The sequence below is a fragment of the Pipistrellus kuhlii genome, unplaced genomic scaffold (genome assembly GCF_014108245.1).
Source record: "Pipistrellus kuhlii isolate mPipKuh1 unplaced genomic scaffold, mPipKuh1.p scaffold_m20_p_5, whole genome shotgun sequence".
NCBI classification, from domain to species: Eukaryota; Metazoa; Chordata; class Mammalia; order Chiroptera; family Vespertilionidae; genus Pipistrellus; species Pipistrellus kuhlii.
In genome coordinates, this window is record NW_023425551.1 from 20,734,188 (window position 1) to 20,762,102 (window position 27,915).

General features: G+C 42.5%; 1 protein-coding gene across 5 annotated transcripts in view; it reads left to right on the forward strand.

Moving 5' to 3' along the window:
* Positions 1-8,498: 8,498 nt before the first annotated feature.
* HECA (hdc homolog, cell cycle regulator) overlaps positions 8,499-27,915 on the forward strand; it is a 42,110-nt gene continuing 22,693 nt past the window's right edge. Inside the window, exon 1 of one of the 5 annotated variants that reach the window (XM_045573186.1) lies at positions 8,499-9,078. In XM_045573186.1, the coding sequence (XP_045429142.1) occupies positions 8,775-9,078 (304 nt within the window). In that variant the 5' untranslated portion in view covers positions 8,499-8,774. Of the gene's footprint in view, positions 9,079-11,444; positions 11,542-27,915 lie in introns of those variants that run through there. The other 4 variants (XM_045573185.1, XM_036413526.2, XM_036413527.2 and 1 more) reach the window with 4 other exon arrangements.

Consider the following 27,915-nt stretch of genomic DNA (forward strand, 5'->3'; position numbering starts at 1 on the left):
GACCACATCAAAAAGAGGACTCAGCCTGGTCAGCATGGCTCAGTGGTTGAGTGTTGACCTGTGAAGCAGGAGGTCATGGTTCGATTCCCTGTCAGAGCACACGCCTGGGTTGTGGGCTCAATCCCCAGTGTGGGGCATGCAGGAGGTAGCCAATCAATGATTCTCTCTCATCATTAATGTTTCTCTTTCTCTTTCTCCCTCTCCATTCCTCACTGAAATCAATAAAATATATATTTTTAAAAAGAGGACTCAGAAGAGCCTCATTCATGTTTGATCAAGGAGAGAGTCTCTGTCACCTTCTCCAGATGTTCTCTCATCGTTCCAAAGCCTAATTCATGGTCCTTCACAGCATAGTGACTGGATTTAAGGGAGTAAAAGTATGCAACTGAAGCAATGCCCCTTTTGCTGCACTTCTGATTGGTCAAAGCAAATCACAAAGCCAGGTCAGATTCAAGGGGAGGAGGAAACCATTTGTCTTAAAGAGAATAGTAGCAAGTTTGTAGCCATCTTTAATCTACGCAGTACCATATTTGCATACGAGGACTCAAGATCAGTATTTTGCAGAAGGAAAGAAAATCTTGAGAGAGAATTCTATTCACAATCAATCAAAATTACCTCCAGAAACTGACATAACAGTCCCTATTACTAGACTTAAAGGTGAAACTGATTATTTATGTGATGTAAAGAATCACATCATATTGAAAGCATACAAGGCAATATATTTCTAGATTCTATAATATTTATTATAACAAAGGTTCTAAAGAAGAGATGGAAGTTGTTTCTAGTTATAATGTTGGTAAAGATGTCTTCACATTTAAAAAAAAGTAGTACTATGTTGTTGACACTAATTTTTGTTCTTCAACGGAACAATGATAGCATAATTGATGTTTCTGCAATTGGAAGCAGTGTTGTGACTGTTTTACTGTTTTACCTTATTTAGAGTTAGTATTTATATCATTATAACAATTGGAGTTTGTAGAGTTTTAAAGATATTTCCCAATGCATTTTTTCTTCTTTATATATATATATATATATATATATATATATATATATATATATGAAATTTAATATTGATTTCAGAGAGGAAGGGAGGGAGAGAAACATCAGTGATAAGAGATAATAATTGATCAGCTGCCTCCTGCATACACCCACTGGGATTGAGCCCACAACCAGGGTATGTGCCTTGACAGGGAATCTAACCATGATCTTCAGGTTCACAGGTTGAAAGTCAACCACTGAACCACACTGGCTAGGCCCCAAGGCATTTTATAAAAAAACTGGTTGTTTACAAGAGGGACCCACTGTCTGCCTTTTCACTTGAGTTTTCACCAATGCATCAACTCACTTGAATGCTAATACTAAAAGTAGGTTTTGGGGTTTGTTTGTTTTTTGCATCAGGCACTATCTCCACCCCTTCCCAATATTTAGCAGAACTCTAGTTTCACAGATTTACATGTAAAGGAATTCACAGATTGTATATACTTGGGAAATTCTAAGTTGGGAGTAAGCAGGTTTCTTGGGATCTTTACTATACTAATGTAAATTATGACTCATAAAAAACAGTGTTTTCTAGACTCACTTAACCACAGAAATAGAGGCATGTCTTATATAACAAGTGTTCCTCAGGATACTCTTGGTAGAAATTGTTCTAAGTGGAAATAAAGGCAGAGGAGGAATTTTGAGAGAGAATTTTGTTCAAGATCAATCAAAATTAACTCCAGAAATGTCGAGAGCGGCTACAACGTTTGGACAGGTTCAAGCCTCGGACTGATGAGAGGGCACGGTCCTTTTGGGGCAAAGCCACATACAAGTCCCAGCTTGGAGGGCAAAGCCCATCCAGAGCAGTTATAGCCAAAGGCTATGGTTGTAAGTTTGACCTTATTGTCTGAGCCTGTAGTGGTAAGTAGCTGAGGGAGGTGGACTGCAGGAGGTGCAGCAAGTGCTGCCAAAACAAAGCTTGATAGAGTTTTCAGGTGCATGTAATTTCAAAAAGTAGATTTGAAACATGGAAGAAAATGGTAAACATCTTAACCACTTCCTTGTTTTGCTTTGTGTGATCTGACTATAAAATAAAGACTCCACTTACAGGCTGTGTCACTGTTTCTTCTTCCAAGTACAGTGATCCATCTGGCCCCAACTATATTCTCTTGCCAGTTTTTTTTAAATCCTTCACCGCCCCTCCTCAGGTTCACCACTGGCTGTGCTGGATGCGTTTCATAGTAACAGGCACAGCAGCCGAAACCGGTTTGGCTCAGTGGATAGATCGTTGGCCTGCGGACTGACAGGTCCCAGGTTCGATTCAGGTCAAGGGCATGTACCTTGGTTGAGGACACATCCCCAGTAGGGGGTGTGCAAGACGCAGCTGATCGATGTCTCTCTCCCATCGATGTTTCTAACTCTTCATCCTTCTCTCTTCTCTCTGTAAAAAAATCAATAAAATATATTAAAAAATACAAATAAAAAAGGAAACAGGCACAGCAGTACCTTCGCACTTAAAAAAAAGTTGTCCTGGAAGCAGGTCATTGGATCCAATAATGTTTTATACTGTTGTGTTGGTTTTAAATGCCAATAGTTGTTTTTGTTTCTTAACATTGAGGACTGAAACCATTTAAATACAAATAATTTTGCTAAAGTTATTTTAAATTCATGTAATTTAATTACCCAACATCAGCAAAAGTTTAGTTTAAACCATAACTTAGAAAACATTGCTGTAGCCAGTTGGTGAGCATGTGCCAGTGTGAAGTAAAAGTGAGAGAATTGAGTAGAATGAATGCAGGGAAGTCTTTCTTGAAAAAGACTATACTTGATCTGTTTCTTAAAATAAACATCCTGTTAGATTACTGGGGTCCAGAACAGTGTTGTTGGGGAATGAGACAGCAGTCTGAGCAAAGAAGACACGGAGATTGGAGTAAGCAGCAAATTCAGGGGTCACTGAGGACAGGATTTTTTAAATGACTGCTTTTGTAGATTAGGGAAATAATGTAAAAGTCAAACTAAAAGCCTGAAGAAAAAAAAAGTTCCTAAGGGTACACAATATTACATGTAATATTGATTATTGGGAATAGTGAAATGGCAGAGTAGATCTGTGACATTTAATAAAACCTATTGTTTTTGCATAAGTATTCCACTTTTGTCAAATTTACTTATAATCACAATTATTGCTATTTTTCAAAGTAAACCTGTGGGCACAAGAAAGACTATTTCCAGAAAAAACAACAACAACACACACAAAAAACACTGTACATAGAGATAACATACATTCTTCAAGCTGTATTTACCAAAAGTGACTTTAGCAGGTCAGGCTAACTGTGGCCCAAATGACTAGCTGACCCTCCCACAGTTTAGAAGACAGGCACCCATGTCAAGCAAAAAAATGAACAGAACAAGAATGCTGGGACAACGGCCACTTATTCTACCCATCCCTGAGGATTGGCTTGTCCCTTTTCTCAAGGGTATAAATTATTTAACTTTGATGACCTATTTGTAGCTGTGTTTTATTCAATTCTGTAAAGACCTCTGTGATGGAGTGGGTGACAAATTCTGGGGAAGGAAACCAAAACAATTGTTTTGAAGTTCATTTCAGAACACACCAGTTGACCAGGGAAATGACAGAAAGAGAAGCCAAGTGTGGATACATAGACTATAGTGGTGTCCTTGGGTTCCTACAGCTCATCACGTTTTCCTTCTGGAAGTATGCGAAGGGAGGGCTTTCTGTCATTTTCCATCTTTCTCTTTCTAAAAAAAAAAAAAAAAATTAAAATATATATATTATTATTATTATTAGTTTTTACAGAGAGAAAGGGAGAGAGAGTTAGAAACATCAATGAGAGAGAAACATCGATCAGCTGCCTCCTGCACACCTTCCACTGGGGATGTGCCCACAACTAATGTACATGCCCTTGACCGGAATTGAACCTGGGACCCTTCAGTTCATAGGCTGATGCTTTATCCACTGAGCCAAACTAGTTTCAGCTCCATCTTTCTCTTTAGGTAGTTCGTTCTCTCTCTCTCTCTCTCTCTCTCTCTCTCTCTCTCTCTCTCTCTCTGTCTCTCTCTCTCTCTTCCCTCCCACCCCTTTAGAATTGGGAGAGGGGCGGAAAGGAGGAAGATAAAGGGTGAAATTCCACATGGTGTATAAAAGTAGGAAGTGGAATCCTTTAACCCCACCTAATTCTTGTTTTTTACATCCTGATTTTAGGATTTATTTTATTTTATTTTATTTTATTGATTTTGTACAGAGAGGAAGGGAGAGAGATAGAGAGTTAGAAACATCGATGAGAGAGAGTCATCGATCAGCTGCCTCTTGCACACCCCCTACTGGGGATATGCCCGCAACCAAGGTACATGCCCTTGACCGGAATCGAACCCGGGCCCTTCAGTCCCCAAGCCGACGCTTTATCCACTGAGCCAAATCGGTCTCGGCAGGATTTTTTTTTTTTTTTTTTTACAATAAATTGGAACTTTTGACTAAGGCTAAAAATAGAATACATGGTTGAGCATGAAGAAGTGACCCAGCTTCTCCTTCTCCTTTTCATTTTGCTTCAGTTTGAATGAGAAGGGGATAGTTCACACAATGAACAAGAACAGCAACTGTCTGTGTGTCTGTGAGCTTTGAGCCAATTATGATATTTTTGTGGGAAAGTTTCCAATTCGTAAGTCTCAGTTATGTAGAGGTGGGAGGCAGCTGGTGTGAATGCCTGTCTGCAGGCTACATGCACAATTACTCTGATCCAATATGGCATGGCATGACAGCAATGTGCTTATTCAAGAAAATAATTATCTCAGTTTTCTTAACCTAAGCTTTTTCATCCTTATCACTTTAAAAAAAGACAAGTAAAACAAGAAAAAGGCCAAAGCCAAATATTCAAAAGATTTTAAGATCGCTCAGCTACCTCTAGTGAGGGATAGCAGTAATGAAATTAAGCTAAGTCTGAACTCATCTTTCTCCACAGTTCCTATTCATACTGTCCCTCCCCTCCACCAAGTCTCCATTTAATTAACAACCATCATTTTCTTCAGTTTTCAAAATTTCCTGACTTCACTCTCTCCTTCATCTTTCATATTCAAGTGGCCACCAAATTCTGCTGCATCTACCTTCAAAGCATTGCCCATTTATTTATTGATGTATTTATTTATTTTTATTTATTTATTTTTAAAAAAATATATTTTATTGATTTTATACAGAGAGGAAGGGAGAGAGATAGAGAGTTAGAAACATCGATGAGAGAGTCATCGATCAGCTGCCTCTTGCACACCCCCTACCGGGGATATGCCCGCAACCAAGGTGTTAGGTCTAGTAATAATTAATGTCGTTTTCTAATACTTTTTAAAATCGAATTTATTTAAACACTACAACAAAATTTATTTAAACAATACAACAATATAGTTGCCGTTGTTTTCTACTACTTGTGCCCAACGCTCAGGAAGCATTTTAATCCCTCTGTTGTAAAATTCTTGTGATTTTGATGCAAAAAATTCGGTCAATGCATTTTTGAGGCATTCTTCATTATTAAATTTTTTTCCAAGAAGAAAGTTTTGCAAAGAACGAAACAAATGGTAATCGTAAGGGGCAATATTAGGAGAATATGCAGGTTGAGGGAGAACTTCCCATTCCAACTGGCGCAGTTTTTCAGCAGTGATTCTTGCAGTATGCGGTCGTGCGTTATCGTGGTGAAGAATTACGCCCTTCCGATTAATCAGCGCGGGTTCTTTTTCTCTTAAAGCTTGGGCTAACCTTTCCAATTGGGCACTATACACTGCACTTGTAATGGTTTGGTTAGATGGTAAAAGTTCATAATGAAGAATTCCTTTAAAATTCCACCAAACACACAACATCACTTTTTTCGCATGCAAGTCAGGTTTTGGCATGGGCTGCGGAGCCTCATTTTTGTCCAACCATTGAGGCCGCCTTTTCAAATTAACATACAGCACCCATTCTTCATCTCCGGTAACAATTTGCTCTAAAAACGGCAAACGGTTTTGACGAGAGAGGAGCGAACTGCAAATTGTGACTCTTTGATTACGGTTGTTGTCGGTCAACTCATGAGGAACCCATTTTCCAAACTTTTGGACTTTGCCAAGTGCACGCAATTGATTGGAAATTGTTTTTTGTGAACAATTTAAAGTTGTCGCAAGCTCTTGTTGGGTAATTTGAGGATTTTGCACCAAAAGAGCTTAAAGAGCTTCTTGATCAAAATTGGACACACGGCCTCGACCACTCTTGTCATCTAACGAAAAATTTCTCTCGCGGAATTTCTCAAACCAACGCTGGCATTTTCTGGCGCTAACTGCATCTTGACCAAGAGCACTACAGATGTTTTTTGCAGCCTTACTTGCTTTTCTTCCTAATTGGAACTCGTAAAGCATGCAGTGCCGAATATGCTCTTCATCTGCCATCTTCTTAGCCCTAGTTTTGCAACAAAAACCAAGCCAAACACAAACTTTTTCAAGCAAAACTTGTTAATTGCACTTCACACGTTCTGTAGATACCACGTGTTTGAAGGTTATGTCAATACAAGTCAACGCCAAGCAAGATTTTAAACGAATGTTTAAAAACAACATTAATTATTACTAGACCCGATACATACCCTTGACCGAAATCGAACCCGGGACCCTTCAATCCCCAAGCCGACGCTCTATCCATTGGGCCAAACCGGTCCCAGCTATTTGATGTATTTATTGATGTATTTAGTGATACCTACTGTGTACCATGTGTGCTCTCATTGTATCCTACGTACCAAGGATACAATGGCAACTGAGACAGACAGTTTCTGCCATCACCAAACTCATATTCTAATGGGAGCCCAGAGACAGGTAAATAGGCAATTTCAATACCATGTATGCAAGCTTGTGGGGAAGGTATAGGGTGCACATAGGGACAAATCTAGCTTTGGGATTTCAGAGAAGACGTCCTAGAGAATCAATGACTTAGCTGAGGTTTAAAGGCTTCTAAACCTTAAGATTTAGAAAAATGTAGCCAGAAGAAGAATGCTGCAAGCATTCCCCATTAAACAAAATTTCATTGGACACTTATTGTGGGGTCAGGCTTTACTCTAGGTTCCACAGTTGGTTAGATGAATAGATATCACCCTGGCTCTCCTACTGCTTAGAGGATGTCAGGGGGCGGGAGGGAATAGACTTGAAAATATAGGCACAAAATATCCAACCAGCAATTGCTCCTGAGTATCCAGCACTCCTCCCTGCAGCTCCAGGCTCTGCCTTGGACTGCGCTGCATGCCTAGAGTTCCCTATCAGAATGCCCAGAGTTTCCTGCTTAGCTGAGCATGGGTATTCTTCCCTGTACTCCCTGCCTGTCTCTATATGCTTTGGAATGCAGTCGCCGAGAGCCTTTACTGAAAAGCTGGGTTAATTAAAAATCCCACTATAGGTGGGGAAAACTGCAAACTGTCAGCTAGCATAGTTTTTCCTCCACGGTTCATGGGGAAAGAAATCTAAGGTACACATTCAACAAATATATGCTAGCTGTTTCATGAGGTGCTCAAGACAGGAAAAAAATCTCCTACACCATGGAGCTTTCATTTGAGCGAGGAGATAGACAATAAGTAAACATATAAAGTGACAGAATAATTAGAGATGGACGAGGGAAATAAAGAAGGTGATACTTCTGATAGCTCTTCTCAGAAGGCTCCTCAGTGATATCACCCTGAAGGAAGTGACATGTTGGAGTTGGGACCCTGGGGGTGGGAAGGAACTGATATGCAAAAAGCTAGAAAAGAGTTGCAGAAAAAGACCATATGCAAGTCTTCCCAAGGGTCTCCTGCCCTTAGGTCATTGCCTCTCATCACAGGTGTCACCTTCTAATCTCTGCTTGCTCACAACGTGGCCACCTATCTCTCAGGACAACTCAGTCCTATCCGCTTATTGGGTATCCCCCAAGCAGGGCCTGCTTCTAGGTCACAGGCAACATTTAGTTCCATCCTTGGATGTTGAGTCCTATGTGAATGACTATCACCGCTAGTCTGTGATGGCTTTCAGGGACCCTGCAGGCAGTAAGTTCACTGCCATTGTCTAGAAATTCAACCCTATTTCTGCAAGTATTGAATCTAAGGCTGCTCCCGAATGGCAACAACGCTTTTTAGTGGATGATTAATCCCAAATCTGAAATCCTTTGTGTTCCTTTCCTGTTCTACCCACCCGCCTATTTTTCCCAACCATGGGTGTGTGCTCAGCTTCCATCACATGAAAGCCAGAAGGCCACCCAATCCCTCCAGATGCCAGCAGGCTGGAGATGCGGGCCTTTTCAGGAAGGGCGGCGGCTCCCCGGGTTCCCCGGGAGCTGCAGGGGGGCCAGGGCGGAGAGCGCCAGGATGACGTCACTCGAAGGTGGCCGACTCCGCGCGGGGGGCGTGATGTCACGCGGGCGGCGGGCCGGGCCGCCGTGAGGTCACCTGCTGGGCGCGGCCGGGCCCAGTCCCCGGTGACGTCACGGGCGGGGCGGGGCCAGAGCGTGTCAGCGGAGCCGAATCAAAACAAGCCGGAGACCCGCCTTTTCCCTCCGGCCCCCGAGCGCGTCCCGCTCCTCGCGCCCCGAACCCGCGGCTGCGAGCCCCGGGGCGGCGCGCCGGCTGCGGGAAGCCGGGCAGGGCGCGGCGGCGGCGGGATGGCGGGTTAGACGGGTGCCGGCCCGCGCCCTCCATTCTCTCCGCCCCGGAGCCGTCCGCGCTCCGGGTCCCGAGCGCCCGCGCCGCGAGGGGAGCCGCCTTCGCCGGCCCCGGGCACCCCCCGGACGCCTCCCTTCCCCCCCACCCCCCGAGATGCCCAACCCCAAAAACAGTAAAGGCGGACGCAAAAACAGACGCGCCAACAGCAGCGGCGACGAGCAGGAAAATGGAGCCGGAGCCCTGGCGGCGGCGGGCGCGGCGGGCGCGGCGGCGGCCGGGGGGGCCCTGGCGGCGGCGGCGGGCTGCGGGGCGGCAGCGGCGGGCGCGCCGGGCACCGGGGGAGCGGCGGGCACCGGGGGCGCGGGGACCGGCGCCGCCAACAACGCCGCTGCCAACGCCGCCGCCGCCGGCAACAACGCCGCCGCGGGAGCTGCCGCCGCGGGCGACGGTAAGAACGGTAAGAAGACGGGGCGACCGGGCGGGCGCCCACTTCCTCCCCGACGGGCACGGCGCGGGGGGCGCGGGCGGCGCGCGGACAATGCGAGCCAGGAAGGGCGCACCCCGCCCTCCGCCCCGCCGCGGCGGCCCCGGCCCGGACCCCTGCGCCTGGCGGCCGGCCGCGGCGGCGGATCCGCGGCCCCGGCAGCCCGCGCCCCGGACAACGCGGGGCGCCCGGGTGCCCGCCCGCGGCCGCGCTGCCCTCGGGCCCCGCGCCGTGGTGCCCGCGCGGGCCAAGCCTGGTGTGTGCGCCCCGGGCCGGAGGGGGAGAGGGAAGGGGGGAAGAGCCGCCCAAGTTGAGAAGAATGATCCGATTGAAAACTTGGGCACCGGTTCATCCTCCCCTCTGCCCGAGCGAAGAGCCCTCCGTCCCAGCAAGTCCGGGCTGGCTGTGCCCGTGGCCACAGGTGGAGCGGCCGCAGAGACATTTGTGCGGTGTTGGGCGTATGCGTGTGTGTGTGTGTGTGTGTGTGTGTGTGCGTGTGCGCGCGCGCGCTCTTTAATCCTGCAGCTCGCTTGAGGAAGGAAGAGAATCTGAACTTGACTTCCGTTGTTCTCAGCCCGGACTTTAAAAAAATAAAAAAAATCCACTATGCATTGAATTTAGAAGGAAGCTTGCTGCTCTTAGGGGAGTGCCTAAGAGCGCAGCTTTGGAGGGGCACCTACGGAACAGTGGAGATGTGGCAGGACTGCTGATGTCCCTGCACAGACCAGGCTTTGCCCGAGGCTGCAAGCGAGCACTTCGCTCACCTGGACAGTTCCGTTGAATGCCCGTGGTCAGCCAGATTTTCGGGGAAGGGAATATAGGTAGCCTGGAATGGGAGAAGATTTAAGATCTTTAATTCTAGCTTTTGACTTGCAGCTTTCAGGTTTTTTTTTTTTTTTTTTTTTTTTTAATAAATCCATTCTTGATGTACATCAGTCACTCTTTTAAATCGGGGCACCTGCACTTAGAAGAAACCCACAGCGACGTGTTGCGGGTTAGAAACAGAACGGTAGGCCTCTATGGGCTGTGTCTCTGCAGTATGGACATAGGAAGTTTCCCAAATTTAATTCGCCTATGTGAGTGTTTATAGATAGGACAGCATGTGGCCAGACTGTCTTCTCCGTGTCCTGTTGTTTTCCTGGCTCTAAACTTCATTTTGGTTTTGATGTGACAGAGGGGGAGGGAGACAGACTCCTCCTGGCTCAGCCACTTAGAACTTCGTCATCTTGGGGAAGGTCAGTCTTTCTGAACCTCAATTTCCTTGCCTGTAACATTAGAAAAAAAAGAAGTATACTGATTATTGTCCCCCTCAGAGGCTTCTTGTGAGGCTCAAAGTGTCCTTTCTCCACCCCACCCCTAGTTCTTGTCGTTTTAAAGGCTTGCTACTTTGGTAAGAGCTTTAGTAAAGTTCCTCAAGAAAAGTAAGTGATAAACAATGATCTCGCAGCCATTCATTCATTCATTCAGAAAATACTACGCCCTTGAGTGACAAGTACCAAGTTAAGTGTTGAAGGAGATAGTGGTAATCAAGAGAGAGGGCCTCCTGGTTAACCCCTCCCTCATGGAGTTTGCATTCCTATTCTGGGGGTGGTTGTGGCTTGCCTTTTTGCAAGCTTCAAATTAGCTATTTTCTTTTCTTCTTTGTCCAAAAGGTTTAGACCACTTTGTGGTGGTGTGAGGGAATTTTCTTCTTAGGCTGGTGGTATCTCCTCATTTGAAAACAACCTGGTTGTGATGTCCCTATTCACTCTCCTCTGAAATGGCAGAAGCAGGTATATTCAGCAGTTCTGTACCTATTTATGCAAAGTTACATATTTCTGATTTGGAACTTGTTTTTATTAATTGAGTAGGGGGAAAAACAGTGCCACACTCAGGGTTCGAGAAACTACAAACTTAAGTTGTGTTAGAACTGAAGCTGGATTTTATGACCCCAGATTCTTGGTGCTGACACGGTGTGAGATCTCAGTGAGTGATCCACTTTCATTCGGAGAACTCTTACTGATAATAACTGAACTTGGATGCTGAGACCTGTGTGCAAAATGGATAAATGAGGAAATTGCAGATGCTTTTCATTTTGCCATTTAAAGCTGTGCATTACAACGTAGGGGTGGGAGAAGTAGCATTGGTGAATTTTTAAAGGAAGGGGCAAAGAGGTATGTGCCAACTCTCAAAATCAATTGTAAAGGCCCAATTATTTTGATTTTTAAGATGATATTAATGGGGCTATTTTAAAAAGGATAATTTTTATTGATTTCAGAGAGGAAGGAAGAGAGCAAGAAACTTTCATTAATCGGCAGCTCCCCCAGTGGGGATCGAGTTGGCAACCTGTGCCCGTGCCCTGATAGGGAATTGGAGCATGATCTCCTGGTTCTTATGTTGACACTCAACCACTGAGCAATACTAGCCAGGCTAATGGGACTATTATGGAATATCTAAGTATCTTTTTTTTTTTTTTTTTTTTTTTTACTTAACTGTGATTTATATTAGATTTTGTGATTATGAATATTACAAATCAAATAATTTTTCCAAGGATGTAGTAAATGTACATTCTATTAAACTTTAGAAGGTTTATTCTCACTGTTTGAGTCAGTTGTGATCTACATTGCAAGCATACAAACTTAATGACTTCACTAGAAGTTAATAATATTTATTTGTAGTTGTTTAGAGTATATAGAATGGTTTCATGTCTTCTTGGGCAGTGCGGCCACCAGGGCAGGGTAATATTAGTTGCTCACTGTTTGTCAGTAGGTATAAATAACTACTTATCCTAGAAAAGCAGATTATTAGCTAGGGAAAGCTTAGGGAAGTTTGGTCTGGTTGTTGTTGAAGAAGTTGAACTGTTGCAATTTTCCATCTTGGGTAAGTTGAATATTAATAGTAAGGATTTTGTATCCCAATAAGAAATGTATTAATACACTTGTATATTGATTTATTTTAATCCTCACGGGATGATATGTTTTCATTGATTCCAGAGGCATAAAAAGGGAGAGAGAAAACGTCGATATGAGAGAGAAACGCTGCCTTCCTTATGTACCCCAACTGGAGATAGAGCCCACAACCTGGGTATGTGCCCTAACGGGGAATTGAACCCTCAACCCTTTGGTGTACTGGGCAAGACTTCAACCAACTGAGCCATAGAGGGCAGGGCTATTAGAACATTTTTAGATACTGTTCATTTATGTTTATGAAGCTTTTTGCAGGGATTGTAGTAAAAGCTGTGGAACCACTATCCTCCTCCTACATGGTAAACATCTGTCTGCACATACTTTGATTGTAGGTGGACAAGATTTGCCTGCAGTCATCATTTTTAGGATGTCGTAATCACACAGTTGATTATGACTATGCAGTTTCTTTCTGGAATTCTATTTCCATTAGATCTTTTTTTTTTTTTTTCTTCTTTTTTTGCTTCAGGCCTAAAATTATATGAACCCTTGATCATAATATCCCATTTTCAGTGGGCCTGGATCCCAAGTCCTTTTAGAAGTTTCTGCTTTCTGAATGGCCATGGTTTACCATTCACTCCTGACTGCCACCATAACCCTTGGCCTGCTGAGTCTGCCTCAACTCATTTAACCACTCTTTCTAGGAAATGGAATTAGTTTATATAGTGATTGGCTTTGACCTAGATTCACATTGGGTAGACCTAGATTCACATCCCGGCTCCGCAAATTACTTACCACATGGTCTGGAATAAGTCATTTGACTTCTGTGAGCCTCAGTTTCTGCATGTTTAAACTGGGATTATAGTACCTATCCATTCTTATGCAGTAAGATACCTATCTCTACTTCCCTATGATGTACATAATACATATTACATACTTACATGCAAGTATGTATGTTTATAAACAGTGTCTGAGTTATAAAAACGAGCTTACTAAATGTTAGCCGTTTGTCTTAGGTCCTGGAAATAGTCTCTGAGACAGGGATTGACGTGCGGGAGGCTTCCTGTGGCTGCTCTTGGCATCTTCACTAATGGCGGAGCGAGGGGAGCAGGGCAGGGGGAGGCGTTGGACTGTGATGCAGTGATGATGGAGCTCTGGTGCTGGATGGCCCTGCAGAGCTATCTAACCAGGCAGCATGGGGGCAGGGCCTTCAAACCTCCCCTCCCCCTCTGACTGGCTCTTTGGACCCGGTCATCCCCGGGGAAGAGGGTCTGGAGCGCCTCTGTGGAGAGGGGCTGAACTGAGAGCCTTTGGGTCCAAGAGAAGGAGAGCCTCTTCCTCCCCTAGCACTATGGGTCTCCTCACTTAGCGCCGTTCACCGGGAACACGGGCCTGGCGTGGTTCCCAGGACTCCATAGGCTCCAAGGGCCAGGTTGGGAGTTAGCAGCCGTCATAACATTGTTCCGATGGGAATATGTGTTCTGAATTCCATGTATCTGTTTACAAATAGGTGTTTAGAGCACCACCTATTCCCTACAGACAGTATTTGTGTTTTTGGCCTACCCAGGCCTATCTCTATTGAAAGGAAAATGAAGAGTGTTTGCTTTCTGTTCATTTTCTAATCAAGGAATATTTGTTGAGGGTGTAAAGTATGTAGCCACCATGGTGGACTTGGAAGACATTTTCTTGCCTTATCTGGAATTTATTTCTGTTGGAGCTTGAAAAATATCTGCTAATTTTAGATCTTGTCTTAGAAATCTACCTTTGTAATGGGCATTGGTAGAAAATATTGCCCAATTCATCAAAGATTCATCTTGTGTGCTTTGTTGATTGTAGTAAGAACTATTCTGTGCTTTGCTAATGGTGTTTTATGCACAGCCCTCACTCTTTCTCTCTTTACTTGTTGCAGGACCTGAGCTTAAATTCTAGATACTAAATCTTTGATGTTAGCTTTCCTTCAAGTCCAAGAATATATATTATCTGTGAAAAACTGAAAAACAGGATATAAAACTGGGAACTCTCTGCAGCTTAATCCTCCTCTGAGCAATTTAAAGGACTTGAGGGTACCAAAAGGAAAATTTTAGGGGAATAACACTGTCCTTATTGATTTTGATCAACAGCTCTTTAATATTTTTAAGGGATTGATTCAATTAAAGATTTTTGTCATTTCATTATTTTATAAAATGGGCATTATGGAAGAAAATTAAAAAAAAAAAAAAAAAAAAGAGGATAGGCAAAGTTCTTTTTTACTTTCTAGTCAAACACATAATCCCACCAGTTAGATCACCATTGTTAACATTTTGATACATATTCTTGTAGCCTTAACATTTTTGTTCTTAACAGTTTTTGAAAACAGAGGATCATATATTTTACTAGAGGCCTGGTGCACAGAACTCGTGCACTGGTAAGGGTGTGTGGCCTGTGGGGATCAGCCCACTGCAGCTGCTCATCCTGGTTAGCTGAGCAGTGCTCCCACTGTGGGAGCACACTGACCATCAGGGGCAGCTCCTGTGTTGAGCGTCTGCCCCCTGGTGGTCAGTGTGTGTCATGGTGACTAGTTGACTGGTTGTTCTGGTCATTCTGCTCTTCAGTCACCGGGCTTTTATTATATAGGATAATCTACTTTTTACACATACAGTATTTTGTGGGCATTTCAGCAGAGCCACAAATTTACTTGTGTTTTACCACTTTTTTTTCTTGTTAATTCTCACCCGAGGATTTTTTTCCCCCCATTGATTTTTAGAGCGAGTGGAAGGGAGGGGGAGAGACACACAGAGAGAAACATCGATGCGAGAGAAGCACATCGATTGGTTGCCTCTTGAACTCACCCCAATGGAGCCTACAACCGAGGTGCATGCATAATGTGTCATCATATGTCTGCATTTGATCATTCTACTATTGTTTGATCTTTAGGTTCTGCTGTTGTTGGATCTCTGGGCATTATCCAGTTACTTTCTTAGGATAAATTCTTACCTGTGGACTTGCTATGTCAAAGGATATGCATATTATTATGACTTTTAATACACGCTGTCAGATTGCCCTATGGAAAGGTTGTACCAGTTTGGCCCTGCTGTGGTCAGAGTGCCCTTTGCTCATGGCCTCACTGACCCCTGGTTCTTACTGTTTTAAAGGCATGCTGGAGAATTGCTGGTACCCCAGAATGTCTCAGCAATAGGCGGGCTTCTTTGGACCAATAGCCTGGAGCAGCTGCTGCCACACTTAGCGGGATTTTCCAAGCCTTTATTGATTTCTGCTGGGGACTTATGTGCTTTTTAGTGATTTGGTGGTTAACAGATTCAACAGAATATTTAATAATGCTGAAGGATATTTTAGTTAGTGAAGATAAAAGCATAGGCCTTGAAATCCTGTTTGTACCATTATTCTATTCTTCAGAAGTAAGACTGAGAGCATTTTTAAAGTTTTAGTCAAAAAGAATGTGTCTTTTTTAAAGTTTTAGTCAAAAGGCATGTGACCTGGGTGTAAAGCTTATTTATAAGTGCTACAACTTACTAGCAATGTTACTTTGGGGCAAGTTACTTGATCTTTTTTGGTTTCCATTTTCAAATGCAGCCTTTTGGAGTGCTTTTGAAGATTAAGAAAAATATATGTGAAAAATCTTGGCACAGGGCCTGAAAGATATGATTACTGTCAACGATAGCTTTATAAATTTTATGACTTTCTTCAACCTTCTTCAGTAACAAAAGCTGCTAAGCTGTGATGCTCTTGAGAACTGTCCCTGAGACAATAAGGTGGTGGTGAAGTGTCTGTGAGTATTAGAGAAAAGGACTGGTATATACAGGTTTTTATTCAAGTACTGATTTAACTCCAAATGATCTGTTCTTTCCTCACTATCTTTCTCTGATCATAGTTAACCTGGAAAAATCAAACTATTTAGTTAAATAGTAAAACGCAAAGTGTGAGAACTGTTACATCTTCATTTCTTCATTCGGTCACTTATCCATATTGTCTAAGGTGAGTGCCTGCTATTTGTCAGGCACGTGCTGGGCTCTGGGGTTACAAGGACAAAAGAACAGGGCTTGGGGTCTTTGGCATTGTTGGGAGCCTTTGTAGCAACAAGTGCAAGTAGGTAGTTACATGTACTACAGAAGGGCAGTTACGAAACAAAGACAGGATCTTCTGAGGTGGTAAAACATTGGATTTAAATGTGGGAATTGGATAAAGTGTGAAGATGTGGAGAGGTGAAATGAGCATGTGGAGTTGGAAAGTAGCTGAGAGGAGTCAAGGAGCTCTGTGTGTTCTTTAGGGATCCTCCAGTGCTTAGTAATGCCCTCTCTTCTCCTGGCAACAGTTAGAATAATTCACTCACTAATTTACTTGTTCATTTGTTTGCTTAGTATTCATGGTTTTATTCATCTATTCACTCATCCACTTACTAAACATTTATTATGTGCTTACTACTTCTGTGACTGGAAGGATAATGTTGAATTGCACTTGTGCGTATCAGAATCTGCACCCCCCACAGGCTGAAGCTGGGTAGAGACATGTATGTAAACACTGGGGCCACGATAATGGCGCTACGGAAGCCCAGTGGGGGGAAAAAAATTCATTTCCTGGTGGAGGGACAGTTGAGCTGAGTCTTGCAGGAAGAGAAGCAGTTAGCTCTGAAAACAGAGGAAGGATATTTCAATCAGAAGGAGGTGGGAAAGAGCCTTGAGTTCTGGTTGCTGCCAGGAGTTTGTGGTTGGTTCAAGGTAGGACCAGAGGATGGAAAGGGAGGGAGCTAGGCAGTCAGCTCTGGATGTTCTGTAGCCAGTGCAGAACTACCCCCGAAGTATGTCAGCAGGGACAAGGTCAGTGGAATCCGCAAAAGGAAATAAACATAGATTGTTGGCAAGCCAGCCAAGGATCGGCAGTCCAGCCTGCCATGGGCCCTTGATTGCGGTTTTTCAGTAAAGCAGTAGGCAGACTGCACACCCTGCAGTTTTTGCACAGCAGGTGATGGTGTCTCCCAAGGCTGCTTTGTGCAAAAAGTGTGTCTTAATTGTGGGCACCAGCATCCCTGTGCTTCCCAGCCATAGGAGGTTAGCTAATTGAGGTTAACTTCAGAGAACCAAATGCCAAGGGCGGGACTGGGGCCGTGGGAGCACAGAAAGACTTTTCCCTGGGGGCGAGTGGGGCTGTGCCTGTGGTTTATTTTTCAGACTTTGGTACAAAGTGCCAGGTTGGACTAATTATCTTGGTTTGTCATTTTGCGTTTATCATCATCAAATCAGTTTTAAAACAATAAACTCTTATGAGGTGGAGTGTGTGTGGGGTGTTGTTTTGTACAAAGTGATTGTGTGTATGTTTTAATTCTGTGTTTCAGAACGCTTCCCGTTTTTAGTAATTGGTGAAATAGCAACTTACTTTATTTAATCAACATGATGTTTTAGCTTGATTGTACTTGAGAGGTTTTTATCAACTGACAAAAAGTGAGTAGCATTTGTATTACTTAATAATTGTATGTTCTGATTTATCAGAAGTAGAAAGGGAAAACAAATTATTTCTGCTAAATTATACTTACGAGGATAATATTTGAAAACTGTTGTAGAAATTCAAGTTAGAAGCAAGAAAGATTAAGGGGAAGTTTAAAGAAAAGCGAGGAAAGAGGAAGACATAAAGAGGAAGTGTTCAGTGTTAATCATGTAATTGTTTAGACTGCAATCAATAAGAAAGTCAGTATCATTCTCATATATACACATAATGCAGTGTATTTCACAGATTTAAATCGTCAGAGAAGAAGAACTTTTCCCCTACCCTTTTAGGTTCAGTATTTGGAGGCCTGCAAATACAACTGACAAAAGATAGATTGCAGAGAGAAAAGTCAGATTTAATCACAGAAAAAAATGTGACTCATAGGGGCTAGGGGTTAGGATATGCGACTTATATACCATCTTCGTAGGAGAAGGGCACTTAATGGGGGAAAACAAATGACCTCCTGATAGAAGGGGACAGAGAGAAAGGACATCTTTAGGAAAACAAATAACTTTCTGGAAAGACAAATGGTTCTAAGAGAATAGCTGGGAGATATGACAGTTCTGTGACAATGTGCGTTTCAGTGTGGTGTGGAGACTTACCTCTGGTGATAGAGTCTCTTCCCTGGTTGCTTCTAGGGAGGGGATTTAGGATGATTGAGTTCTTTTGAGAGGCCTTTCTTTTTGGCAGATAGAAGATTTCAGGAACTTAAAAGCCTTCAGCTCACAATAGTTTTTAGGCCACAGTGGCATACTCTGGACCCCATCAAAATATATTGCAACTCAAATCATGTTACCCCTATAATAGCAATTATAGATAGTCAGATAGCAAAAGATAGTGTCATAGTTCAGGATTTCTATTTTTCATTTCATTGGAAATTTATTAGAAATAGAGAGCCTTAAGGCATATGACTGTGTAAAGCTGATAAAGAGGATGAATTTAGACAAAAGTTAGTAGGATATCAAATTGCTCATATGAGTCAGGGAGATATTTGCTAAATTTAAAATGTCTGTTTTGCCCTAAGGGTAAGCCCAAGTTTGTTGATGCTTTACCTCATGTCTCTTCAAGTTAGAGCACTCAGGAGAATCTTTTGACATTGATGCTGAAACTGAATCACCATCTATTTTAGGTTTCTAAATCAGCACTCCTGAATGTAATGGTTATTTCAGTATAATTTTTAGTAGAATTCTGTTACAACACAATTTCTTATTAAAGTCACAGTCTCCTTGTTATGCCCGACAAAACTCAAATGTCTGGGCAGACGTGGAAACAAACTGGGGAATGCACAGAAGCAAGTTCTGGCTATTTTTGATTGGCAGCAGGTGCAGTTTGTAACCTGAGAGGCTGAGCTGGGATGGTTGGTGGCTGTTGTTAGTGAACACACACAATGTGCCAGAAGCCATGGAGAGAGCCTGGCACTGAGAGTAGGAAGTGTCCTCCAGTGGCCGAGGCAAGAACGTGCACGCCTAACATGAGGCAGCTCCAAGAATTCTTCCAGTTGGTTTCCAGCTCCTCAGGCCTCCTCTTACCCGGCAGCACTTCCACACTGCCGTTAGCCCTGTAGTGATGTGGTCTGACTCTATCAGGCCTTCAGTTTTAGAGGCCCAGGTGAGGCTTTGCAGTACAGAAGGCAAAGAGGTTAGATTCCTGGGTGGTAGGTGTGTTGGCGCTTCAAAACCCACAGAATCAAAAGAAAGGAGAAGTGACCGTTCCCAGTGATAGGAACGATGCTGGTACTGCCATTGCCCTTCATCTGAGAGCTTACTAAGACCAGGCGTGACACCTCGCAGTCTGCGGTCTAGGTTTGAGGACGAGGACACTAAGCTCCCCAGACGGCCGCCTCTTCGGCAGTGAAGGCGCTATGGGTCAGGGAGATGTGGGCCCCATGCCACAGTTGGATCCTCTTTGATGTTGGATTCATCTTGACGGGCACGCACATGTGCGTAAAATATGGAGTTGTTAAGTAGAGGACTTACATTCAGTATAAAACAACCAAGGAAGCAATAGAGCCAGGTAAAGTACTTTTAAAAGGTCTCATGCTTATCATTTTGACACTTGACCTGAAATTTAAATTTGTAAAACAAGAAAGCACCGGAGCAAGGAAGCACTTTGCCCACACCTTGTGTACTCGTGATCAGATTCCTTCTCATGATAGGACTTCTGCTCTTGTAATGGGCACTCTCTGTTCTGCATGGGTCACGTTTCATAGTTGAGCACTGATGATCTTCCTTAGGCTAACATCCTCCAAGTAGGATCGCTGGTCACAGGCTTTGGTTTTTCAGGCTCTGGTGCACCTGGCCGACCCATTCTCCGGAGGAGGTTTAACCTCCTTATGCTAGCACTGGCCCAGCATGGAGTGCTCCTTTCTCCACACTGCTCAGCATGGATCTTAACCACTTTTGGATGGATGACAAAAATCCCCCTCCCACGGTTAATTTTATTTGTATCTGTTGGACTTTATGTGTACTGCTCGTTTGCATTTTTTTCTGTTTGTGTTTTTTTTTTTGCCCATTTCACTAATGGGATATTTGGGTTTTTACTGATCTGCATCGGTCTTTGTATAATCAGGATTCTTTTTGAGGTACATTTCCCCCTGTTTTATGGCTTGTCTTTTTGCTGTTTAAAAGGTTTTCATTCGTTAGAAATGTTACAGTTTCATTTGATCACAGAACATCCACATAGAGAGAGAACTTCAAGAGGAGGATAGGGGAGAGGGCTGCAAGCTGTCTGTGAAATTGTTTGTAGGGAAAGTGGTCGGGCGTGGCATACCACTTGTGACTGCGTTCCCTTGGGCATCAGTGCACAGTAATGCTGTTACACTCGTGAGGGTCTGTTTCCTTTTCGTATTTAATTTTAGAGGCTCTCTCACAGAGTTGGTTGCAACTCCTGCCACCCTCTCTGACCTCTTGACCCTCAGCTTCCCTGACCACTGCTGACCAATTGACAGCCGAGCTTCAGTGCTCAACACCTATCACTTTCTGTACTTTTCTAAAATCCCTTGAAGTTTTTATTCCAACCAGTTCCAAGGACTTTGAAACGTCTACATAAAGGCCCATTATTTCCTTATCACGTCTTCTCAACAACCAAGCTGCAAACGGGGAGGCCTCTGGTAGGCTAACTTGCCCGTGACCTCCTTTTGATAGCAAACTTAAATGCTGAATCATAAGCAAGTTCAAGTTTTTATCATTCTGGCGTTTGGATTGAAATTACATTTGTATGTTAATAAACTGAGAACATAGCACTCAATTGAAACAAGCATGTATTCCCACCCCAGACATCATGTTGATTTGATAGCCCTTGTGCTTTTTCAGATGACTGAGATTTGGAGATTCCACAGAGTGAGATTTGAGGTTTGGTTATAGCTTGAGATCTGCCATTTTGCAAGGCCAAGGAACCTTTCTGAGTTTCAGTGTTCTTATCTTTAGAAAGGGGAGAGGGTGGGGGTAGTAACATGACATCGTTTGTGACTAAATCTTTACAAAAACTGTAGAGATGTTTGAAAAAGGAGAGTTGTGTCAAGATTTGGGGTTTTTCGTGTTTTCTGGTTGGGATTTTGATTTCCAGTTTGTCATGTGGCAGTGTGGCTGCTTCCCAATTTGTAATGAACTGCACACTCCGATGAGTTGGAAGAACCCAGGCCGCCCTTTGCTTTCCCCAGTGGAGTTTGCAGCAAACGCTCTCCTAAAACCCTTATTCAGCTTCCTTGGGGTGGCTTTAGTTTCTCTTTAAGTTCAGATCTGGGAGTTCTTGCTGTGTGGATTTTCCCAGAGACTTCAGTGCTCGCCTGCTGGCCTCAGGGTAAGTCCAGCTCCTTGAATGAGTTGAGCTTTTCTGGAGTTCCTGAAAAAGACCTTTCTGTCCCCAGCAAACGGAAGGACTGTGGCAGCTGAAGCCTTAGGGAGGGTTCTTTTTGCCAGCGTAAGTATAGCTGACTTGGGGATTTTTGTTGTTGTTGTGATCTGTGAATCATTCTGTACCCAGGTTTCATAATAACAGCAGATTCCACTGTGATTTTAACCACTCGATTAACAGAGCCTTGCTTTTGGTCTATTGTACTACACGGTTTTTGAGTAGGTGCCTGCCTGTATATGTAATCATGACTCAACATAGTTCACGTTTTGATTCACTTCAGGCCTTTCTGCCTTCTGCTCTTTACCTGCCACTAGGGCCTTATGGAGTGGGAGTTTAAGTATTATTGTAAAAGCATTAAAACGCTTACATATGACTTTAATTTGTTTCCTTACTTCCCTTTTAGATTTTGCATTTTAAATTAGGTTAAAGAAAAATGAAAACGAAACGAAGAAGAAAGAAAACAGAACAAAACTAATTTATAGAGGCATACAACAGATTGGTGGTTACCAGAGGGGAAGCGGGTGGAGGAGGGTGAAGTGAGCAAAGGGGGTCAATTGTATGGTGACAGATGGAAACTAGACTTGGTAGCAGCATGACCTAGTTCATGCAGATGTCAGTTTATAATTCTGTACACCTGAAACTTTCATAATGTTATAAACCAATGGTTACCTCAAAAAAATAAGTTAACAGAATTGTGAATATGTCATACTATGTTGGATTTATACATAGTAATTTGTATAGGCATGTGATACTTGGCATGTGTATATATCAATGTGTTTATATTGAATCTTTGTTTTTCTTGGATTTGGTTGATTAAAAACAATTCGTAAGCTTCACCTTTAAGATACTCATATTTGCAAAATTTGAGTTTGGAATAAATCAGTTTTCCTCATAACTTCTTTTTTTTTTTAAATATTCTATGAAATATATAATCTAAGGAATACTTGAAAGAAGTTTTAAAGTATTCCTTAGATTATATATTTTAGAGAGGGAGAGAGAGGAATAGAGAGATAGAAACATCTATGAGAGAGAAACATAAAATGACTACATGCACATTGCTGGGAATCAAGCACAAAACCAAGGCATGTGTCCTGACTGGGAATCGAACTGGAGACCTCCTGATTCATGGGTCAATGCTCAACTGCTGAGCCACATCAGGAAGAATTTTGGAAGAATTTTTAAAGAATCAATTTGAAATGTTTTTCTCTTGACAGATATGGAAATATTATTCAGAATTCATTTGAAATATAATCATATGTACATTGTATATATTTACATATGTTAATAGAGTTTTATGTAATACTAGTAGCTCATCGCATGATACCGTGCACAGTTGGCCACCCACCGCTTCCATTGGGAGCAAGCTGGAACTGCAGCGCACCACCAGGAGCCGTGCTGCTTTCATGGGACCCAGGGGGGACCCCCGCTGATTCCACAGGAGGTGGGAGGGACCTGTGCTTCGCTCGGTCGTGGAGGCTTCAGGCTGGCCCCCCTGTCCCTGTCCACGTCTGCTCTGGCTCCGGTGGGCCGGCCCGAGCCAGGCGCAGTGAGGAAGCGAGCATTCTCCCAGGCCGCTCATGCTGCCCCCTCTCAGCGGCCACCCCTCTGGGACTGCTGAGACTGGGTGGCACTATCTTGTGAATATGGTGCCACTTTCTTTGTGATAGAGTGATGGTTAATTTGCATACTACCCTTTTATTAGATAGGATGTCAAATTCTCTTGTGGCCAAATTTCTAGGGATTTTTGCCGTTTTATAAATGATATATTACTTTTCCCCTTTAGTTTAGAAATGAATAGTTTTAAGTCTTTGGTGATCATACTGTAAAATTATATCGGTGTTGTGTAAGAGTTAGTAATTAGGAAAGGAGTGAAGGTCTAGTTACAAGGACCATACCGGCACGTTGGCCGTTGTTGCTCAGTTGTTAGAGTGTTGGCCTGCACATGATAGGTCAAAGGCTTGCAGGTTTGGATCTTGGTCAAGGGCAAGTACCTGGGTTGCAGGTTCCAGCCTGGTTAGGTGTATTTGGGAGGCAACCAATCACTGTGTCTCTGTCACATGGATGTTTCTCTCTTTCCCTTCATCCTCCCTTCCCTTCCATCTCTCTAAAAATCAGTGGGAAAAACATCCTGTGATGAGGATTAACAAAAAACCCCCACAAAAACAAAAAGCAAACCAAACAAACCAACCCACGACATCGCTGTCTGAATAATTGATCAGTGGGATCTAAACTTTTCAATAGGAAATGTTATGAAATGCTCTCTTGGAAACAAGTCATATCATAACATGCTGTGTGAGTGTCCTTAGATGATGCACTGCTAGGCCAGGACTTAAGACATGACTGATTTGTGAGTCTAGTTTTCATTTTTCCTGAGGTATGTATAACACTTAGACATGCCTTCTCCTTTGACAAGTCTTTTCCTGTTGCAACAGATTCTGTAACTTGCTTGGTTGCCGAAGCACTGGCCTGCAGTGTGGCCCGCAGGCAAAAGCTTTGTTTTTCTGTCTAATCCCAGCAGAGTGACTCCTAGGGTGGGAGGGATCGCTATATAGCATTTTCTCAGGTTTATTTTGTAGGGAGGGCAGGGGAGCAGAAAGGGACATGGAAAACAAAGATAGGGAAATGAATTGAGCACTTTGCGCTGGGGTTTTTATTGGTTTAAGTACAGTAGTCTTAAAAATCATCCTGAGATTTGGTACATTGACCCAGTTCGTTGACCAAACAGGGTCCAGGAAAGGCAGGCTGAAATTTTGTTTCTCAGTGTCAGTGATTTTTCTGCTGTTCAATTTGACAGTCTCTGTACTGGTAGAAGGCTTTTTCTTAATATTTTTAAAAGGAAATTGCTTTATTTTTATTGATTGACAAGTAGACCTTTGCTCATGAGTTATTTTTCTTTAGTTTAGCAATTCTATTAGCTTGAGTAGGTTTACCTCATTGTCTATCTTTGTTTTTAAAAAGTGCAAAGATTGAGGTCAGGAAATCTTTATATTGTAGTTGGGTTTAAGCACTTGCTTCTTTAACTTGGTTTTCCTTATATGTAGTTTTTAAGTGATTCTGAGGATTCATATGGTATTGAACATTTTGAATAAACTTACTGGTTGAATGACCTTAGGCAGACCACTAAAGGAAGTGGCTCAGGAAGAGTTTGTAGAATCTGAACCAAGGGATTGCCTTATTTCTACTTGTGGAACTTCGGTATTTTTAAGAAACATTCAGGAATAACTATAAACATTATCTTCATCCTGACTTTCAGCCTAAATTAGGTTTATTTTGAGTCCATGTCACTTTGGGTCCTGACATGGCCTCTGTTAGTTAAGAAAAATGTGAATTTCTACTCTATAGTCAACAATGATACATTTATATATCGATACTGATATATCATTATCAGGGTATTGAGGCCAGAATGGAAATAAAAATTAGGTAAAATAGAAACATAAGCTTTCTGCTTAGTTTGAATTTGAGGCTTGGTAGGCTGTGAGTTTTAATTGAAAGTAAGGAAAGAGTGGGTCTAGGAGAATAAACTAAATATATTGAGTGGATGTTAAAAGCCCAAGTTGTTAAATATAATTGAAGGGCTTTTTAAAATTTATCTATTTTTATTTTATTTTATGTGAAGCTTCCATGTTTATTTGGACAGGGTGGTTTGTCTGAGTAAAAGTCTTGTGTTTAAACCCTTCTCTAAGCATAAAAACATGTTTAATTGATTGTAATCGCCATGTACTCAACTTGCTACCCATTTTGGAGCAGTCTTACATTACAATAACATAAGGGAGGATAAACTAAATCAGAGGTTAAGATAGATATGCTTAAGTGAGCTTACTATAGTTCCTATGCTAATTGAAGCAAGTTGAAAAAATATTTTTTGTTTTAACTTCCCTTTATATATCAGCTTTAGTGTCGTTTAAAAGGTTTTAGCAGCAGAAGGTGTCTCAAAATATTTGACAAAATTTATTTAAAAGCCTCTTTAGTTTTCAGTTTAAAATTGTTCACCAGTTAATTAAAAAATGATTTTTAGGCACCTAGTAAATAGTGGTGTGGGGCACTGGTGGGATGCAGTTAGTCTTCTGACCAGTCTGCCCACTTCTGACCCGCGTTGGATCACTGCTGAACAAAGGTTTTGCTTCTGGGTCTGGTGGGCCACCAGGTGGAAGGGAGGAGGCCCGATTGTGGAGATCCTTGGACGTATCCAGATGATTTGGGACTTTAGTCTGGGGGGTTCCTGAAGTACCTGAATGTGTATGTGAGATAATCATAGTGTAATTTTCAGGAGGCTGATATGAAGGTGGTAGTCAGACATTTTTTTTTTTTATTCCCTAAAAGAATTTGAAAACAGAGTCCTTCTTGCACATTTGAGTTGTAAACTGTTGAAGCACTGAAGGCGTGCCCCAACCTACACACAGAGCCCCTTGGTGAAGTTGGGAGACTTACTGGGGTGGAGGCCTGGCTAATCAGAGTCCTTGATGCACCTAAAAGGCATTTGGATTTACATTTCATGACCACAAACCTTGTGCTGGTTTAATAAGACACACTGCAGGCCAAACCTCCCCACTGGAATCTGATCTAGAGGAGTGTGTGGACATCATCTATGAAATCTTTCTTAAAACTTGTTTCCCACAGTAGAAATTTTGGAAAGTATTGAACAGCAGTGAATTATGGCTTGTATTCTGTGACAGATACCTGGTCTGCACATGTCCCATGCTGCCAGCTAATCATGCGGCCATATGTTTTACCTGTTGGACAGATCAGGGAGGAGGTAAAGTCATTTGTCTTTTGAGCTGAGGCCATTGGGAATCAGAGGGCAGGGGGGGTTGCTGCTCCACCATGGCCTTTGGTCTGCAGGTACCATTTGGGCCTACCAAGAGAGAGGAAGCAGGCCAGTGTTTGGGAGATGCCGTGCTGTAACTCAGGTGGCAAATAGGGATCACATATAAAAATATGATTTAGGAGTTTTTATTATAGCCAAGGCGAGGACGCTGACAAGGGTAATAAATCAAATTCTGTCTTTTTTTGGAGTCTTTAAAAATGGGAGAATTTAACAATTGTCTAGACGGTATCTCTGCACTTATATATATGCACACATTCATGCACACACGCATGCACATACACATATATTTAATCTGGAGTACTTTTCCCCATTTTAAGACTCTGAGTTGGTTCTGAGAACTCTGGGTCCTACCCTTCCTTCAGGGTGAGTGCTGTATAGTTCTCTGTGATCCAGCACTCGCACTAAGTTGAGTAGACACTTCAATGGTTGCCCAAGGCTAAATAATACAGACTTTGCAGTATTAGTCTAGTTCCATTATTACATAAACAACAGTACCAATAGTATATACAGTGAGTAGAAGGAACTGATTTCCAGAGTTGCCATCTTATGTTATTAAAGTATCTAGCTTTCAACAAAATGTATAAGATACTCAAGGAAATAGGAACAAGTATGGCTTATGATCTTTGCCACCATTTCCATCCCCTATGCCAAACTCTGCACTTGAGCACATAACAGATGTTCAAAAACATCATTTGAATAATCTCACATTGATTGCTGGTTGTAATTGGCTGATTTTCAGATCCCATGTATTTATTTCTTCTGTAGTAAGTGTTGACAAACCCTGGTGTTTTTTATTTATTTATTTTTAAAATTCTCACCCAAGGACATGTTTTTATTGGTTTGAGAGAGAGAGAGAGAGAGAGAGAGAGAGAGAGAGAGAGAGAAACAGCAGTGTGAGAGTGAAACATTGATTGATTGTCTCCTGCACAGGCTCTGAATGGATAGAATCCGCAACCTAAAGCCTGGTGTCCTTATGTCTCCTGGAACAAGGTTCTGATTAAATGATAGCTTTTTTAAAAAGTCAAACGTTTGCCCAAATAAGTTTATTAGAATACTGGAAAATTCAAAGGCTTTTATTTTTTTAAGGCAATAATCTATAATAATAAAAGCATAATATGCTAATTAGACCGGACAGCCCAGTGACCTTCTGGCCATCCTTCCGGATGAGGCCAGGACTGCAAGGGCCAAGGACAGCCATGGGGAGCAGGCCTAAGCTCCCCTGAGGACATCCCCTGAGGGCTCCTGGACTGTGGGAGGGCGCAGGCTGGGCTGAGGAAACCCCCCTTCCCAAGTGCATGAATCTCGTGCACCAGTCCTCTAGATTCAATAAACCCGCTAAGAAAACTGACTTATTCAGAGACTGGGTCACTTTGAAATACTTCATGGGTAAAATTTATAGTTTAAATTTTGAGAATGTAACTAGTATATTTTTTGCAGGTGTCCAAATCTCTAGTGACCTGTAGTCAAGTACTACTCACATTATCCCATATATGACTTTTTTATTGTAACAATTCAGAGGATTTTGGTGTCTCATACCTAATAAATTGGTGTTAAGTCTATCAGCACATGCTGATTTAAAAAATCTGGCTCAACTCTATAATATTTGCAGATGACAAACTTTTACTATTTTCATTATCAGCTGTGGTGATGGAAGAAATTTGGGGTTCTAAGGTACCGTATTGATGTTTCCTGATTCATTCCAGGAGCAGAAAAGAGGAAACTGGGAATGCTGGTATCATCACATTTATGCGTAGAATATTACCAATATTTTCTGTT